The sequence below is a fragment of the Bombus pascuorum genome, chromosome 2, assembly GCF_905332965.1.
Source record: "Bombus pascuorum chromosome 2, iyBomPasc1.1, whole genome shotgun sequence".
NCBI classification, from domain to species: Eukaryota; Metazoa; Arthropoda; class Insecta; order Hymenoptera; family Apidae; genus Bombus; species Bombus pascuorum.
This window is the reverse complement of record NC_083489.1, coordinates 14,286,119-14,306,672: the sequence shown is the minus strand read 5'-3', so window position 1 is coordinate 14,306,672 and position 20,554 is coordinate 14,286,119. Positions and strand designations below refer to the sequence as shown.

The window sequence follows — 20,554 nt, the reverse complement described above, 5'->3', positions numbered from 1 at the left end:
CTGTCTAGAGATCAAGAACTTAAATTTGAATTTAAATATCGATAAATCAACGCAGCTTCCACCATCATAGATAGTTAGGCGTAAAATTTGCAAAATGTATTTTTCATGGATGAAAATTCCCAGTTTCAGCATCGTACGATAATTGACCTATATTTGACGCCAAACGCTTACATTTGGACCGATTAAACGATTTCTTTTTATAAAACTAGCATTTTATTATTATTACTTACAATTAACTCTAGCTCTTCGATTATGATCACAGAAATATCAATTTACGAAGTATCGGCGGTCAATTGAAATTTCTCAAAGAAAAAATTAGCAACTTTCATAGACACGTATATTTACCAGTACAATGGCACACGCTTAAATCGTATGGATTTTAATTCAAGAAATTCAAAAATTCGATGTTTGTAACGACGGGTATCATTTTCATTTGCTTGACAGTTTAAGGACTTTTCAACAACTTCAGTTCTAATTTATACGGCGCGCTTTCGATAGACGTTAAGAAAAATATTCAAAGAAGTGTCACTCCTGCTGAGTGTTGCTTCCAAAATTATTAATTTCGTTAAATTATGTAATACTGCTTTCTAGCAACTTGTTTCGATAAAACCAATCGAACCATTCGACTTGAAACTTTACACGACGATTCTGCTAACAAAAGGAAATACGGAAAGCTGAAATTACGTATTGAATACATTTGTATTACGTGTTTAATATTTCGGGCGTTTCGTTATTCCGAAAATTCCGCAATTCCGAAAAGAAATTGATATCGCGAGCCCTTATAATCGATAGAAGTGACGAGTACTAATGTTCCAGTTAAAGAACAGTTTTAACAATTTCAACAAAAAATAGGTAAATTTTGTGCGTAAACCGTCGCGTATTAAAAATACTCTCGTTTTCGTATTTTATTAACTCGAGTTATTTGAACAAGCTTTACGAGTTATTTTTTATTACATTAGCACGTAATATACACGCGGTTTTGGTAGTAAATTGCGCGAAAATCTCAGATACGCGACAGTTTAGTTATTTGCTACATAAAAAAGTAAGACGGTAACGTTTTTGTATTGAAAAAAAGATAATAGGTAGATATAAGAAGAATTTTCGACTTTTTTATATTAAATTTAGTACGTTGTTTAATTTAAAAATGTAGTGTCTTGTCGTCGATCAATCTCATGTTACCAAAGCTTTCATATTTGGTTTTGGTGCTATGTATTCAAATATTCAAATACCGAAGATATCGGAGTATCGCTTACGTCGCCAATGAACACGTTTGGTTTGGAGAAAATTTGCTCGACTTACGAATTATTAGCAAAGAATGTAAAGTCTTCGATTAAGTCGTGTTAAAATGCTTTTGTTTAGTCTTATAGAAGGTAACATGGAAATCAGACAAAATGCAAACAACGAAACTGTATCCCCTATTTGTCACGTTTTTCTCCTTTCCAATTAAATCTCTTTCCTTTTTCTTACAAATTGATATGTGGTAAAGGAATATGCCGTTAAATGCGAGATTAAAAATTGAAACGTGATATTCGGTATTTGTATTTTGTTCTTTACACGTTCTAACATTTCTATCGACTATACCATTCGATGCACGTAGATATAATCGTTTTAACTATGCAAAATATACAAATCTTGGACGTTTAAAAAATTCTATTACCGCGTATACTTTCCGATGTTTAAAGCTAAGTTTCAAAGATTGTCGTCTACTTTATACGTACTACGTATGTGTACTACGTATGTATTTCGATTCGACGAATAGCTTAAAATTCGTAAAATCGACAGAAGCCACTGATTTGATGAGAAGGTCCTAGAAACGTTCAGTCTTTCCAGTTCAAGTTTGTTAACGGATGCGCAACAAATACCTAGATGTATAATATTTTTAATATACATGTTAAACGTTTACGTTTACTTTCGCGTTTACTTTCAATCAATAAATATGGAAGAAACTTACGAAGGCGTTGATATGCAATTCTTTGCAATAGGTTTACCGCACACGCTTCGTACTCTAATCGACGTACAGTAGCGGACAAAAGTTTAAGACGAAATGGAAGAAATAAATAATTGATTTACTTTCCATAAAAAATATAAATACGGTGTTCTACTTTTGGTATTAACTAATTGTACATTTGTTTGTACACTTAGAAAAAAAATTTCATTTTGATATTTTGCTCAATAGCTAAGTTATAAAAAAGGAACGAAATCTGTATAATATTTCGTCGGTCAAAAGTTTAAGACTATACAAAAAATATTAATTTTTGGTTAAAAAATATACACAATTTTTGTTTAAATTCAATATTTTGTTCAATATCCGTTATTTCTTATCCCTTCGGTACATCTTCTTGGCATAGAATCTATTAATTTTTTATATTAATCTACCGTAATATTATTCCAGGCTGTTTCAATCGTAGAGTAAAGTTCATTTAAATTTTTCGGTTTATAACCTTGTACTGTCTTTTTTATGATGCTTCACAAATTCTCGATTGGGTTAATGTCTGGTGATTGCGACGGCCACGGCAGCACGGTGATATTTTCTTCTTGAAAAAACTGTTTCACAACCCGAGCCGTGTGCTTCGGATCATTATCATTTTGAAAAATAAAATCATCACTCATATTGTTGCGTGCAAAAGGTAACATTGTGTTCTTGAGTATGTCCTTGTATTGAAAACGGTCCATAATTCCATTGATACGACATATCGGACCAGGGCCGCTTCGAGAAAAACACGCCCACACCATAACGTTGCCACCACCATGTTTAAGAGTTTTTAAAACGCACTGTGTTTTCAAACTTTCGCCAATTCGACGTCTAACGTACCGTATCCCGTCAGAACAGACGCGATTGAATTTCGATTCGTCAGAAAACAATACCTTTTGCCAATCTTCACTTGTCCAATGCTTATGAGCTTTAGCAAATGCAAGTCGTCTTTTTCGATTCCTAGAACTCAGCAGTGGTTTCTTTTGGGGTTTTCGTCCTCTTAAGTTAAAGTCTTCTAATCTTCTCCTAACAGTTCTAGCACTAATTTGTGTATCGTTTTCATAGTTTATCTCCGCAGCAATATTATTTGCACTACGAAAACGATCCTTTTCGCTCAATCGATGAATCCGGCGATCCATTTTCGGTGTTGTTTTCCGTGGTCTTCCGTTTTTCGGTTGATCGCAATACATGCCTGTCTTTAAAAATTTATACCAAGCTTGTTTACAAGCTGTTTCTGACCTGTTCACTATATTTGCTATTTCGGTGAAGGTTTTACTTTGCTTTCGCAGCCTTACGATTTGTTCCCTTTCGTTTTCAAGTAAATTCTTTGATTTACCCATAGTCTGTTCCTACCTAAATGAATTTTAAGCAATAAAAGGTACACTAAACAATGATTTTGACATTCCAGAATCAAAATGTTCAAAAACTGTACTCGTACTCACGTTTTACACAGATCGTCTTAAACTAATGTCCACTGTTTCCAAGTGCTAGGCGGTAACTAACTGTTGTAACTCCTACATTGTTTGTATTTAACAACTGACTGTCTGAGGTTACGAAGGTCAAACATACAGCTACGTTATTCCAAAGAGACAAACCGCATAGAAGAACAATATGCGTATAAGATGTTTGTAATCCGGTTTACAAATCATCGTCTTAAACTTTTGTCCGCTACTGTAGGTTGCATGTAAATACACGCGTCCCTCGATTTACGCGGTAAACTATAATTTACGCGATTTACGCGGTAGTTTTTATGCGCGATTTTAACACGTTCGCGTCCTACGCACTTAATGCGATATCTTATAAAAAATGTTAACTACTGTTAAACAAAACAGTAAAAAAAAGCAATGGACGCTATGAACGAAATGTTGTGAATGTTATGTTTGTACGTTACATGTTTGAATAATACGAAACCGTTATCGATATGTTGGATGTAATATTGATCGCCCGGAAAGTTCGTTCCGATTTTTAAGCAATTTAATAAAATAATAAATTTTCTTTAGCACCAGTATCCATGCGGGAAATTGTTTTCAAGCATTTCGCGCTAAAAAAACGTTACTAGAAGTATCCTTAAATATGCTCGTTGATCTTTAATTAAATACTACGCTGGTTAAATGCTGCTCGGGAGGTCCGTATCGATTTTTTAAGGAATTTGGTAGAAATAAAACATCGTACTCAATAGTTTTCCGCTGGAAAAGCTGAGAAGTTTCGGAAGAATGGAAAGTAGAAGAAAATGGCACCTATATAAGTCGATAAATATAAATTTAATGAATCGAAATGTAAATCGGAACGAACTTTCCGGGCGATCTTTTGAATCTTTTCAAAATACGCGGCAAAAATACGCGGCAATTCAAATTGTATGCTTGTCAAAGCGTACCATCGTCGATGTGTTAATTCAAGCGGCCGGAGAATATATTTTCCCACAAGTCTTAAAAGCAACAAGTATATACATACAGTAACTTATTCGGCGATGTTAAAACGCTGTGTGAAATAAGAATAAAAGCTCATTATGTTGCGCTAGTCGTCGTATGTGTACATATTTTTTCTTTCGTAACTATTTACGAGACAGACTTTATTTACGCGATTTTCGATCGCTTAAAATGAATGCTCCGCGTAAATTGAGAGACGGTTGCACTTACATAAGTATGTACGTATGTATATATGCAGATTTGTAGATAACGCAAAGATGGAGATGTAATTAGAGATGGAAAGAAGCGTGACGAGATAACACAGCGGCAAGGGAAGCACTGCTCACTCTATCGCTAACCATCACGTGATGCTACATTCTTTTGTTTGTATATGCAACGCTTGCGGCCAATACGCATGCTTAAATTTACAACGTAAGCATTGAGTCTACGAAAAAGAACCAATCAGGACCGCGCAGCTTCCACAGCATCTTCCTTTCCATCTCTGAGCGCATACCTAAGTATCTATATACGTACATGTAAGTTTTTACGATATTCTTCTAATATATAAATATATTTTTTACATAAGTTATAAATTTTATAAAAAGTATATTTCTATAAAGTATCGTAAATATTTTAACCGGTTAGCTGTTACGACTTCTTTGAAAAGTGTGTAGTACTTAAAATATGTGGGGAAAAAGTAAGCGATGACGAGTATACTCGTCAAACACGGAGTATGCGTGGCTGTTGTAACATAGAATTAGCTTGTAATGATATGAATATCTTATTTTTTAATTTCATTACCGCAATTTACTGCGATTACTAAATTGCAATTTAAACACCATATTGTAAGCACTTTTTATGCATGGCGAGTATACTCGTCGTAACACAAACTATTGCCATTTCTTCATGACGAGTATACTCGTCAAAAACAGCTAACTGGTTAAATAGATTATTTTAAATAGATTTAGAGGCGGGCTAGAAATTAAAAGACAAAAGTTTCGAAGAAAATGTTCATGCTTTAAGGTTAGAACGCGTATAGTTTAGAATACAGAAATTAATCGTACAGGGAAAATTATTTGTTGGTATACCGATAGTCTACAGACTATAGACTATAGACTATAATATATAGACTATAGGCTATAATATAGCGTTGCAGTATTATGTCTCTGGACATAATTGGTGGAAAATCGGGACTCCTCAGCGACGACAAATACATATCGCGTAAAGTGTAGAGCGTAAAGGACTCGATTGTATATTTTCTATAACTCGGAGAAAGACATCACACAGTTTGAACAGAAAAGAAAAGAACTTGTCGATATGCATTAGATGAAAATGCCGTACAATTATTACACGATACAATTTTCTATCGAACGAGAGATGATTTCAAGCATTTTAATCGAACGTCACAACTATGTACGTATTAAAATTTTCTAAACGAGCCAATTTTCCAAATTTAAAATTTGTTAAAATGAATAAAAATTCTGAGAAGCTCGATTTACAATCTCGACCGAATACTTAACACTATCCTTACGAGGTTCGGTCAAATGACCGGTTTCGAAATTTAATCTCATCGTTATTTCCTTCGTTCACTTAACTTTATGTAAATCCTTATATTATCCGATTAATTGATTTCCCAATTTTTGTTAATATAAGAATTCACATAAAGTTAGATGAACGAAAGAAATAACGATGAATCTACAATTTTAAATTAGATTTTGAAACCGGTCATATGAAATGGACCTGGTAAGGTTAGTGTTACCAACCCACTGCATCGATCGATGCGTCTGTAAAGAAGGATCGAATATAAAAAGAAAAAGCACTATCCAAGGTTTCTTGAATGATCGACGTTAATGCTGGCAAACATAACCGCATTTGATCGTAAACTGCACAGTTACCACAAACAGGTGGCCATAATCGGACGATTCGTCGACTTCTATTCGTTAATGGGAAATTTAAAGGAAGCAAAATGTTCAGGATGCATATATGAACGTATACGCATATACATATATGTAATAGGTAAAAAGGTTTAACTTAAAAAGACTTAACTTGTAGTTTTCGATGTGTCCCGACCTAAGAAACGAGTTTCAAAATGTAGCATCCACTGGTTCAAAAGTTACGCGTTCGTACTTGTATAAAATCGAGCACTTTTAGCGTATTTAACCGGTTACTTTGACGCCATATTGGCTTCTAGCCACGATTCGTGCAATGAGTCGTCGTTGATTGTAAATAAATATCATCACACACACGCGCGCGCACACACAAGTATATCTGTATATATGTATATACGTATAGCTCTATGATTATGCCAGTCAAACTAATTTCCGGCAACATCGGTTCCGCGTTCGTCTGCGCAACCAATCGAATGACGGCTAAAAGCCAATATGGCGTCAAAGTAATCCGTCAAGTGCGCTAAAAATGTTCAACTTTAAACGGAGAATTTATCGCGTGGAAAGCTGCAAGATGGAAAGAAAGAATCAATAATTATAAATAAATAAATGAAAGTTTATTTTGTAAAAATGTATAGGAAATTCAAGGCAGAGATAGCTCCTTGTAAAAGTTCTTAGTAGACTAAAATTACGCGATACGTATGTAGTCGGTTGAAACGTACAGGGTGCGGCCGAATAACACGTACAAGCGGACACGAAGCGATTCCTTGTGAAAAAATAAGAAAACAATATGGAATAAAATTTTTTCATTTAAGGCTTGATTTAAAAGTAAATCTAGTTTGAAAATTTATCAAGCATATTTTAACATGGCTAATTCCGGACTAAACAGGGTTAAATAATCGACAGCAGGTCATTTTACGTGTGAAAATAAATGGAAAATGCAAAATAAAATATTTCCTCGAGGCGCTTTGTTTCCAAAAAATAAATTTGAAAAATTATCGTATGCGTGTAAGTACTAGATCGATTCTTAACCAAACATGTTCGAAGTCTGTTTTCTTGAAAATAGAGCCTTGAATGGACAAGTTTTATTTTATATCTTCTACTTACTTTCGCTTCTATCGATAACATCTTATCGATCGTTTACTCATACCAGTCGGTAATTAGCTATGTTCAAGTATACTTGATAAATTCCCAAACTCGATTTTCTCGAAAACTAAGTCTTAAATGAAAAAATTTTATTCCATATTTCGTTCTTATTCTTTCATAATGAATCACTTCGTGCTCCCTTGTACATGTTACTCGACCGTACCCTGTACGTATACGAGTTTATGGAAAATTAGTAAACTTCGATTGCTACGTATACTGTGATGAACTAATGTAGCACGTAAATACACGTACGTATATCGATATTTAATGGATCAATGGTTTAATAAGGATTATTTTACGATGGTCGCAAGAAGTTGAAAATTTACCGGTAAAACTTTCTGCCATATTTTACGATTAGAATCGTATAGGATTAGGAAAATAATTCAATCGCGATATGTACTCTCGCGCTCGTCACAGTTTTACCTGCTTATAGTCCAGTCGAGTTAAACGTAAATCGAGAAACAAATCGACGATAGTAGGAATGTTTTTGAAGAATTCTATAAGAATAAAAAAGAATGGCAACGGATGCTCTCTAGTGGGAATTTTCCTTGGGGCTTCCTCCTTCATTCAGCTTCTCCTTCTCGTCTGTGTCGACGGTGAGTTGCGTAAGTTGTGTAGCTTCGTAAGCGGCGCTGGTTTTTCTGCCCGAGCGCAAATACATAGCGAAACAGGTGTCGTGCTTGCCAAAATTCTCACCATCCTCGATAGTTTCAGGCATCGGCTGATTCACAGTCTCCGGCAAATACAACGATAAGAAACCAGATACCAGGGCGACGAAACCAAAGAGTACCGCGGGCACTTTGGGATTTAGAGAGTCCAACAGCATTATCAACGGTGTGAGAGCTCCGCTGAAACGAGCGCACATAGAGCCTATTCCCAAGGCGGTATTTCTTACTACCGTAGGGAACAGTTCGGCCGTGTAGTTGTAAATAACCGCGAAGGAGCCAGCTATGCAAGCTTTGCCGAACAGGACGATGGTTACGATTATGGTGGCAGCTGTATCAGTACCAGTCGGGATGCTGGAGGCGATTATACAACACACGCCGCCGATCAACATGAACGTACTGACCAGGCATCTTCTTCCGGTACGGTCCATTAGGAAGCACATTAGCAAGTACGAAGGTAATTCCACCAAACCGCTGAGGAACAGCATCAGAAATGGATTTCCAACGAGATTTCCTGCGTTCAATGACAGCCCATAATAGACGATGGAATTGGCGAACCAATTCAGACATACGTTTAACGTTTTCTTTCGGAGATTCGGAGTCTTGAAGAGATCCAAGGCTCCATAAGAACCTTGTTCCTCTTGATCCATCTGCCGTATCTTCCCTTCGCTGATCAATTTTCCCGTATCTATATCTACGTTGTTGCCATTCATCTTCAGACCTTTTCGTATGATAGTGAGCGCTTCGCTGACGCGGCCTTGAGCCCACAGCCATCGTGGAGATTCGTCCATGAGCCACCAGTGGCCGATGAGAAGCGCGCTGTGAAGGCCGTAGACGATTTGCAGCCACATTCTGTCCTTAATCACGGCACCCCAAACGGCTACTAGCATGAACCCAACGGCAAACGCCAGTTGAAACATTATTCCGCAAACGGTCCTCTTTGTTGCTCCGACCAGTTCCATCGTCAGGACGAATCCTGTTATGTAAGCGCCAGCCGAACCGAAGATACCGTATAGAAATCTGAGGATGAGGAAAACGTAGTACTTGTTCACCAAAGCTACGGTCACTCCGAAAACAAGTTGGGCAACAGCAGACACGTAGAATATTATCTTTCTGCCGTACTTGTCGGCCAAACTGCCCAGCGTTACGGCTCCGATAAACACGCCGAACATATAGGAGGACTGCGCTGCTGCGCCCATCCATCGCTGCGAGCAAACGAAATTCCATTCCATTCCGCGCGACGATTGAAAGTACTCCGTGTCGTAGGTCCACGAGTCGCACTCCTTCGTAACGTTATTCACGTCCAAATAGTGGCACGTATCCACCACTCGGGGAACGTCGTCGAACGCGATAGAGGAGTTCCATGTTGGAGATGTAAAATTGAACGATTCTGTCGGAAACGTGGATCGAGGAACATTGCACGTGTGCGGTGGCACTGCAGCGACTGTGAGTAAGGTCAGCATATGCAGACCAGCAGTCAATGCGCCAATAATGTGCAAGCTGAATTGCCAGCATTGGTATTTACCAAATTCGCCGAGATGCATCATCAGCTCCTCGAGATTTTTATCTACGCTCGCCATCTTTCGTTTTTCGTCTTAGCAAACTTGTTTTTCCAGTCGTCTTCTCGTTAGCCAATCTGTCTAACCGCGATTCGCATTAGAATCGCCTTGATTTTATTTCTTTCCCAATGTCCATCAGCTTTTAAGTATCTGTCCTTTTAGCATGTCCAACTCATTTCTAAGGCGTGTTTAACGTATCGTTTGTCAATCTAATTTCACTATCGAAATATCACTGTTTTTCTCTTTCGCTACTTCGATACTCTCGCAATGTTCCTTTTCGCAAATCCTTTCTTCTGTTTGGAAAATATTTCACTCGTCCGCCGACTGGTTAGTTAGTTGAAATGAGACGGGACGAATTCAGGACGGAGTCAAAAGTAACGTAACAGCGTGGACTGCGTGTGAACTGCACTGTTCTAATGCCCACGGAGAACTGGATAACCGACTAGAATTACCAGCGTGAACAGCCGCTGAACGGATTCGTCGCATCCGGAGAATGCGTTGCACTCGTTTTTTGCAAAATTCAGGACTCTCTTGGCACCGTTACCACCTATTTTCCTCCTTACGCGCTTCACCTGATGTCGATTCCGTGAATTTTACGTCGTAACATCTGCCACAGATCGTTCTGAAAATAAATGCGAAATAAATACGTATGCGTAATTATTACGTTTGAAACGCGCCTTTGCATGTGAGTAATATGTAGTATGATGTCATAATCGTTTTAGAAAATCGATAATTAGTTATAATTAGATATAATTAAGTTATCAATAACCGATCGATTACGGGGCGAATATTCTGAAAATAAATGACACATAAATAGACATAAATTTGAACGTTAGATAACTACACGTTCGAACATACACTTTTATAATCAGATTTCGTTCTATAATCCTTCTAGAAAATTACAGATTTAAAGGGAGATTTGTCTTTTACTGAGACAATAATCGAAATATAATCTAATATGCAGATAAAATAGTATTCGATATGCAACGTGTAACTTTCATATAGAGATACGTTAGAAAGTTAACGCGGTACCTACTAACACGAATAGTATTCTCCTTGTTCACTTATAAAGTTTCCTTTTTTTCTTTACTTCGTATCGTTAAAATTAGCATCGTGTATGTATAATCGACATAAGTCAGCGAAACTGTATCGATTCGGTTAAATTTTCATTACAGACCCGAATAAAAAAAGCGATAGAGAAAGTGAACTTTATTATTTCCTTCGCGACACCGACCAATCGCAATTTTTCCAACATATTCTTCACGCCTCGTCTAGCAAACTAATTAAAAAAATTTGTCGAAAAGAATGCAAGTCGCCGATCTTAAAAAAGTTATTCCGGTTTTGTCCGAATAATATACATAGCTGCGTACGTACTTGCATACATATATACAATTTTTCGTATTTTTATTCTCGAGCGAAACGCTACACGGGAAAATACGTGTATCGTAAAACCTCTCGCAGCACGTGCTGTATCAAACTGAAAGTTATAGTCTTGATAGTTTGTATGCTCAATGCCTTATCGCTGGTATACCACGTATACCGTATGGATATCGTCGATTTCTGCGGCTACAAGCTACGAACCGTGAGATCGATTATCTTACCAGTTTCGAAATAATATCATTCGACGATAGCTTTTTCCCCTAAATAAACTTCAACACGTAAATTGTTTGAGCTAAAGGTACTGACGCGTTACGGTATCCCGTATTGCCTTGTTGGCTATTTTTGAATTCCCATGGCCTTGCTTTCTATCGTGCTTCTGACCTTTTTGCACTCTTTCGGATCTACGTGCTACGATAATACACAGAGCGTGTACACTATTTGCAATTTATTAACTAACGTTCATTTGTGCTGTGCGTATTACAAATAGAATACAAAGATAAAGATAACGAAGATTTCGATGAAATACTTTCTTCACAGTGAATCTACGGTTGTCTTTTTTTTTTTTTTTTTTTTGCGGTACCAGTGAATAACTTTTTTTCCATTATGTTATACGTACAACATTTTCATTCGCGTATTAATTTAAATTAATTATGTATTAAGTAATTAGGCGTTTAGCTCTTTCTTTATTCATTTTTTAGTTTGTTTTATTTTATTTTTAACAAGTAAACGTCACTAACAACCAGAAAACTAATTAAGCATTTTCTGGTAACGTTTATTACTTCATTATTACGAACAGTTGGATTATTATTTAGGTATACATATGTACATATACAACGAAAGAAACGTGATAAATTGTGCATTTTTCTTTTTACTTCGTTTGACAAGAGAGTAATTTTAGAATTCCATATGTTATCATCGATAATATGAGTGTATCTGTTGCTTAATTAATTTATTTTTATTCTCTTATATATTTTGTGAGTAAATATGTATACTTACATATGTATGTGTGTCTATCACTTTCACGGATATTTCAGAAATATCAATTCTTATAACGTTAACTATGTTATTGTTTTTAAAATACTGTTTTAAACTGTAAACCAAGTACACTGGAAAAAGTCAGAAAATCGACACAAGCGAATTTATCATATTTTTTCTGTGTCCATAGATATACGTATTATTTCTCGTACGTGTTGTATGTTCAGTGTTAAAGGTTTTTCAGATGTAAAATTTAAGATAAATAATGTTATAACTTTGAGTAAGAGTTATAACGTTGCTTAAAGAAACTATGAAACGAATTACTTGATAAATAACAAACGAATCGTTAGTAGAATTTGTACTTTTCGAGATTATATTAGGTTGTTCCAAAAGATCCTTTTATTTTAAAAGGAAATAATATTATTTTATTGAATTATGTACGATCCATTTTATTGTAGTAGAACAATGTTATGTTATTTTATTGAATTATGTACCATTCATTTTATTGTAGTAGAACAACGTTATGTTATTTTATCGAATTATGTACAATTCATTTTATTGTAATGGAACAACGCTATAATATTTTATTGAATTATATACGATCCACTATGTGGTAGTAGAACAACATAGATCATACATGATTCAATAAAATAATATAAAACAAAAAATATCATGCATCTATTATTTCCTTACAAAAGGAAAGAAACTTTTAGAACAACCTAATATGATTATACCTAATGTAACATACATAAAAGGAGTGTTTAAAATTGACACTCGTGTACCTGTACACTTACCAACTATGGTATTGCATATTTTTTCACCACGTTGGTTATCACTATGTTGTCCCTTAGCAGTATTGCACTCGCGCTCGCGCGCCTCGGTAATAGCGCAATCAACGAAATATCAATCGATCGTCGCGTAGCGATAAAGTTAGAGGTATCACAAAGAAATTGATTGTTCGATAGTCGCTATATATTCCTTATCAGGATGCAACGAACCTGTCCAATGTTTTCAATTGAACTCGCACGCTAGAAGTGGAAGTGAAACGAATCGAACGTCGTTTGAATTTCGTATAAATTATCATTTTTATATTATGCGTGTAACATACATTACGACATTGTTGCGTGTAGCTTCGATACCAAACCTATCGAACTTGCTTACAATCAAAACTAATGAATTCGATTTTTTATTCTTCATTGTACTAAAAACACGTAGGTGCTTTTTCGCAAAATATCACAAGGTTATTCGAAGAACTTATCTTTCTTTCGACAAACAGTGACTTATATCATTTCCTGCAAATTTTTATTCTGTTGGAGATAAAAAAAAGGAGAACTCATTATATTTAGTATTTCACGTTTGTACGAAATTCTTTAGCTTCGCGATTCGTAAGACAGAGAATGGAAAATGTATAAATATGAAGCAACTTATGTCGTAGCGTTATTAGGAGATGGAAAATTATTATTTATTATAATAGTATATATTTGATATTTTAACCAATTAGCTGTTGCGGTCTCCTTGAAAAGTGTATCTAGAATGTGTCGCAAAAAGTAAGCAATGACAAGTATACTCGTCAAGCACGGCGTACGTGTGGCTGTTATAATATAGAATTAAGTTGTAACGAAATGATTGTTTTAATCCTTTTTACGCATAACGAGTATACTCGTCGCAACAAAAAATACTGTCATTTCTTCGTGACGAGTATACTCGTCGAAGTATACTGAGTAAACATACAGGTAAATGTAATAAAATACAATAAACTGGGCAAATATATTTTCCAATTCTCCTTAAGTAAATTAACAGACAAATGCAAGAAAATCCAAATTAGTTTATAACATTAAGTCGATAACAGTAAGTTTTACAGTTGAACTTATTGATTGGTCGACCAACTTTCGAAGTTTGTGTTTGTAGAATCGTACAATTCTCAATAATTTGTTCAACACATTCGGCCAAAAAATTTAATCATATTATACTTTTTACATTACATCTCAATTGTTATCGGGTAATACACGGCAAAATATCCATCCAATTTGTAAGGAGACAAAATTGCACGAACAATTCGAGCATACCCAATATAACGGGGAAAATAACCAACTCAGTTTGTAAAGAGCAATACATTATACGGGGAATAACCGATATACCAAAGAAAATAATCCAATTTTTCTTCGTAAAATGCATAGCAGTTTTACTGGCGATATAAAGTAAACATACCACTAAATAACATTTTTGGATTTTTGAATAACAGATTTGGATTTTTTATAGTAATTGGGAATATTTTATTTTATACGACGAAACAAAGCTTTTGTTTGACGTGTATACTCGTCAAACGCGGTTGACTGGTTAAATGGACTTAACGCTAACACCGAACAAAACCAATGCATTCACATTTAAAACAAAGCTTCCTCTGTCTGCGATGAATAGAACAAAGCGGTATTAAAACGTTCCTCTATGTATATATTGTTATAAACGTAAAAAGCAAACAAGACGATAGAAAATATTAGAAGCGTCTAATAAACCTACCACGATGAATATATACCACCTACGACAAACTATAATTTAAACTATCTTTTATTTTATTCTCTCTCGTAAATCATTGAATATTAGAACCTAGGATTTCAATTATCTCGTCGAATTATTGAATATATAATTGAATATATATACGGCTGTGTATTCATTTGAAATTGTCGCAATGAAGAAGAGATATTTATCGAAATAAAGAGAAACTTACTTTTTCGAAAGGATTTCGGCCACACGACTGTTGTTTGCGCTAGTTGTTTACTGACACGAATCAAATTGAATGATGGTCAATTGAACGACGCGCGGCGCTGCGCTGCCAGTTTTTCAAGCTCGTTGTCGTGACCCCTTCTCCAGTTAAGAAACGTCTTCAATTTTAGCCTCGGGATTAATTACTTGAAAGACGAAGGTACACCGTTTTCGTGGCACGAGTTGCGCGACGGTTGTTACATCGAGATCGAGATGTATCTTATGACTGACGTGTACGACTTGCCGGCATATACTGGAAATAAACTGGAGCAAACCGTTACGAAAGATTTACGCGTTCCACCACGTGTGATTATTCCGCCTTGCTCCTCGAGTATCTACTTTAAACATAGAAATATTTGTTTAGAGCAATTTATAAGTTTGTCGGGAGAAAGATCGAATGCTGCATCATAATGTTCCGATAGAAAGAATATTAAATTCCTTATTAAGAATATTATATTGTTTATTAATTAACATTAAATTCGTTATTAATACATCTCTATATAGTAGAGTTGGTAATTGCTAGATACCAAGCTACGGAATTCAACCTTCTCTTTACTCTTTGTAATTACGTATTGCTATGGCATTATCGTCGCATACCATAGTTTCTTCGTATTTCTATATAACTGTTCTTATGTAAGTTAACATTTTTCGAGATTTAAAATTACAAATTATTATTTCTTTTATCTTCTTATTATTTTTATTCGTCTCTGTATGATACAGTTGGTAATTGCTAGATACCAAGCTACGGAATTCAACCTTCTCTTTCCTCTTTGTAATTGCGTATTTCTATGGTATTATCGTCGCATTTCTACATAGCTTCTTTAATGTAAGTTAACATTTTTCGAGATTTAAAATTACAAATTATTATTTCTTTTATCTTCTTATTATTTTTATTCGTCTCTGTATGATACAGTTGGTAATTGCTAGATACCAAGCTACGGAATTCAACCTTCTCTTTTCTCTTTGTAATTGCGTATTTCTATGGCATTATCGTCGCATACCATAGTTTCTTTGTATTTCTATATAGCTGTTTTTATGTAAGTTAACATTTTTCGAGATTTTAAATTGTAAATTAATATTTCTTTTATTTCCTTATTATTTCTACATAGCTAACTTATATAACTGTTTTGGTGTTATATTTGTTGTATTGTCACACGACAGGTCCTTAAAATCGGATATGTAATATAGTATAAAGTACATAAATATAAAGTACATAATCTAGGTCGCTAGATTTAAAAAAGAAGAAACAACATATGAAAGGACCTACTTAATTGCGAATAGTATGTATCGTGTGTAACGTTATAAAATGAGACAGTGAAAGTGAGGTATAATAAACTTTTTGTCATAGCGAATAAAATTCTTATATGCATCTTCTGAGAAGTGAAACTGCTTGAATACCCAATTGTTAGAAAATACTTTCTTGGCAAACTCTTAGCTACAGGAATAAATTCATAAATAGATGTTATACTTGCATTCGGCACTTCATATACTTTTATATTAATTCTAACGTAATAATAACGTATAGCCTTATAGAACATTTATCTAAACGTTCTAAGTAAAGATTTTCAAACTGCGTTTTACTGTTTGCCAAATTTCTTGACACGAAAATTAGTTTTTAAATTTGAATAAAACCTTCCATTTATCAAAATAATAAAAAAGATCACGTTGCGTGCATTTTATCTTAACTGCTAACGGTTATTATTTAATTATAATTATCTTTCGATATTACGTGTACTTTGAACGAAATATTTTCAATTATCTTATGACAAATCATAATTTAACATCAATTCCTCTTCGCCTGTTTTCAGTCAAACAGATTCGATGTGTTTCGATAACACAGCTAACGCGCAAGTGCTTGTAATTTTGGTCGCGATCGTAATCTACTAGTGTAACAGCGCATTCTATAATAACAGTAGTAAGTAGTTCGATAATAATCACACACGTAGAAATAAACAGGCAAGTATGCACGGTGTCGGAGTGGTTCGTCTCACAGCCACCGAGTAAACACGAGCAAAACAGAGAATACACCCGTTTCTCTTCAACACGTAGGTGTAGATACATTTGTTATACAAATTTAGATGTCATGCAACAAATGCAAATAGAAGAAAAGATAGCTTAGAAGTAGACAGGAAAAAGAAAAGAAGGTAATTACATATTTACAATTACCTCACCGATTTACATTTCCATTCTCCATCAATACGTTGTAAAGATCAACGTTTTCAACAACTTTTTCCTATACGTATAACTCTTGGCCTAATGCTTGGCCTTAGTTTCCGAGATGTTCGATTAGTCAAATGGTTAGAAAGGAAGAATTACGCCATAATTTCTTGCAAACGTGTGGCAATAATTCTCGAAAGGGAAAGTGATTGTTTGCCAGCTATTGTTAGCTATTCATCGTTTATGTAATAATTTAACTTTGCATTAAATAGATACCATCGTTGATGGAAGCAACGAGCGGTATATAAATATACGTTAAAAATCTTGCATAATTGCACGTTATCGATTTAGGTTTTATTATATTGCTATATTATCGAATCGATGACAGATGCGCTTCAAAAATGAGAATATCTATGTGTGATCGATTAAGTAATTATTACGTGCTATTATTTGCTACTAAAATGGATGTGAACGTTTTGTAATACTCGAAAGATACGATATTAGTTTAGACGTAAAATTAATCGATATTATCGATAATTAATCGATATATGTCTTCTATATCGATTGGAGGATCTATGTTTGATATGATTTCATTTTTTTCCTTGTAATAAATACAACGAGTGCCTGTTACAGTTCAAATATCCAAATGCGTATCATATTACGTATATTCTTTTTTCTAATGATTGAAATAATGAATTTTTAACGATGGACAATTTTCTTCGTGTTACTCCGTCAATGTAAGCTATTGAATTCACTTTAATACCAAGTAAAAGATATACTAATAGTTAAAAGTATACACATACGTATGTGGTCATCTTCGTGGATTATAGAGGTAACCTCGGAAAGATCGAAACCTTTCAATGTGTTTTTAAATACTCTGTTACTCGAGGAAAAACAGTTTTGTATCTTTTCTTCTCTTTTTTAATGTTACTTCGATGTCTTAATATCACTATCGAGTCACGGTCATTGGCATTAAACATAAAAAAATATGTGAACTTGGAAGTTACGACGAATTATCTTATTGATATGCTTAATAAATCTAAAAAGTAGGTACGTAATAAACTTCAGTCGACTGATACCTTTTATTTTCGGCTTCCATACATTAACCTCCGTTAAGCCTCATTTAAATACCTGATAAGATATGCAATTGAATTTCTCAACATTGAATTCTTCATACGTTAATAATTCGTTGTTCAATTTTGATTTGTATTTTAAAATTGAAAGAACACTGAGCATCTGTCTTAGAATGCTTTAAATAGCATTTTTCTGTTTCTTTAGATCTCTGACTGATATGTTTAAGGACATTTTTATTTTTAATGACAAAGACTAACGAGATCTCTCAACATAAAGTCTATCACATAAAGCAAATATGTAAAAAAATTCGATACGTGTATAAAATTCTACTGTAAAATTTTGTATACATATACATATGTAGGTACACTAAAAATAATAAAATTATATGTAATATCTACATAAAACTCTAATATATCGGATATAAATTTTCTTGAAAATCGTAATATAATTTAGCACCTACGTCCTATATGTCACATCGTATATACATATGTATATAAAAATAATTGATTAGAATAAAGAAGATTATTTAAACTGTGCTACGTGCAAATTTACAGTAAAATGTAAATTACAATAAATCATAAATTACAAATGGAAAAATACGATCGACTGATTAAACGAGTTCCTTAAGAACTCAAACGATTCAACGAATAAATATTTCATAATAATCGTAATAATCTATTGTAATTTGTTACATAATAATTAGTCTATGCACAAATGTTTTACATCTTTAGAAATATGTATTTGAGATATATCGATATAGATAGAGGTAAAGTGGTAAATGATTCGCGATAGCAACCGCGATAGCAACAAGACGCTTTCTATCCTGCGTGTAGTTGTTCAGAAAACAAAACGATTACTATGTTGGTGTGGGTAATCTTGTAAGAAGGCCGTAAAGTCATAATAGCCACGTATCGAGATTCCAGGATAGTTGTCAAGTGGGGAATATACATATATTTGCAAAAGGAGATTGAACGACGAAATCGAATTACCGGATGAAAGCAAAAAGATGTTAACCGATACATAATGCCTGACATTGGCGATATTGCAGCGAGATTGCATCGCATCGCGTCGCTTGCGTGTTAACGTAATATATCTGAAAATTAATTTGCAATTTTCTTTAACATTTTATTTAATTTCAATAATATTTTTCATATTTCACATTCGAATTACTTGATTAATTCTATTAATTTCGTATACTAAAATTATCAATTTTATTTATTTCTAATTAGCTATATACATAAGTATATATATTGTACTATGAAAAAACTAAAATAATAATCTTTGGTATCTTTAACTAGTCAAATTATATTTGCAAACAATATTCTCATATTTGTAACGGAATAAAATGTTCTCAAGAAGCATATCGTGTTACAATATTTTAAAAAAGTTGTTTGCCAGATAGTAAAACGAAAATGATAATCGTGGAAATGCAAAATTCTTCTGATCTATCAAAACATGGAGCATTTTTTCTATATTTTATATATCTTACGTTCTATATATCTTACAAAATATTTTGTAAAAATACCGATAATTAAGTGGAATCTCCAAGTTCGAGTAAAAATGTGAAAGAAAATTCAGCTCTTAAACTCGAACGAAAAGTCAAAGTTCTAACAAAGAGACAGAATCACCGTCATGTAACCGTCACATGGTCGCTTTATCTTTCTGCTCAAGCCCGGGTCAGACGAGCAAAATGCTAGCTAAGAAGAAGAAAGAGAAACAAAGAACATCCGTCATTTCGACGCTCGTCTTACCCAGGCCTTACCTCTGCTCGTACAGCTCTCTCTCTCTCTCTCTCTCAATTAACAGACTGCAGAAAAATTACCAATTAAGCGATATTATGAAATATTTTTATGTATATGTATCATTATAAATAAAAATTTCCGATTATTAAACTTGTTTCTTTTATTATTTGCCAATATGTTCTTTAGAAATAGGCATTTCAAACGTCTTATATCAAATATGTGTTGAATGTCTGGAACGGATTAATTCAATTTACGTTATTTCAAATGAATTGAACTGGTTAAAGTTCGAACAACTGAAAATCGACCCGCCTCCTAGAACGAATTGTGAACTTGAACTTGGAGAGTTTACTATATAACATGTACATTGTAAATTGTAAGTTATTTTTTACAACTAAAAACTATAGGGTTGTTCCAATAGAACAAAATGGATCATACATAATTCAATAAAATAATATAAAACACAAAATGTTGTGCATCTATTATTTCCTTATAAAACGAAAGAAACCTTTGGGGCAACCTAATACTATCGAAGTACAGTTCGATTGTATGAATCGTCTATTCACAGAATCTATATTGCATCGTCGCTATCAGCACCAGTTCTTGGAACCGGAATGATTATTATTTTAAAAAATAAACTATCTTAACATTAACTGTGTCGAATTACTATTTCTTGTTACTGATGTGTATATTTGTTTCTTTTTTATTCATCTAAAAGGAGATATGTACCTACATACGTAAACCTAACACCCAATCTTCATACTACAGATGTAATAAATGTTTTTCTTCAAAGTATTTCTTCAAAAATTAATTAATATTTTGCGTAATTTGCACTA

At 34.1% G+C, this 20,554-nt stretch overlaps 1 protein-coding gene across 4 annotated transcripts in view; it reads right to left on the bottom strand.

Annotated features, from left to right (window-relative positions):
* Positions 1 to 5,373: 5,373 nt before the first annotated feature.
* Positions 5,374 to 20,554, bottom strand: part of LOC132916681 (organic cation transporter protein) — a 27,907-nt gene continuing 12,726 nt past the window's right edge. For 2 of the 4 annotated variants that reach the window (XM_060976893.1, XM_060976891.1), the window contains exon 2: positions 5,374 to 10,255. In XM_060976893.1, the coding sequence (XP_060832876.1) occupies positions 7,942 to 9,654 (1,713 nt within the window). In that variant the 5' untranslated portion in view covers positions 9,655 to 10,255 and the 3' untranslated portion in view covers positions 5,374 to 7,941. Of the gene's footprint in view, positions 10,256 to 14,713; positions 15,013 to 20,554 lie in introns of all 4 variants that reach the window. The other 2 variants (XM_060976892.1, XM_060976894.1) reach the window with 2 other exon arrangements.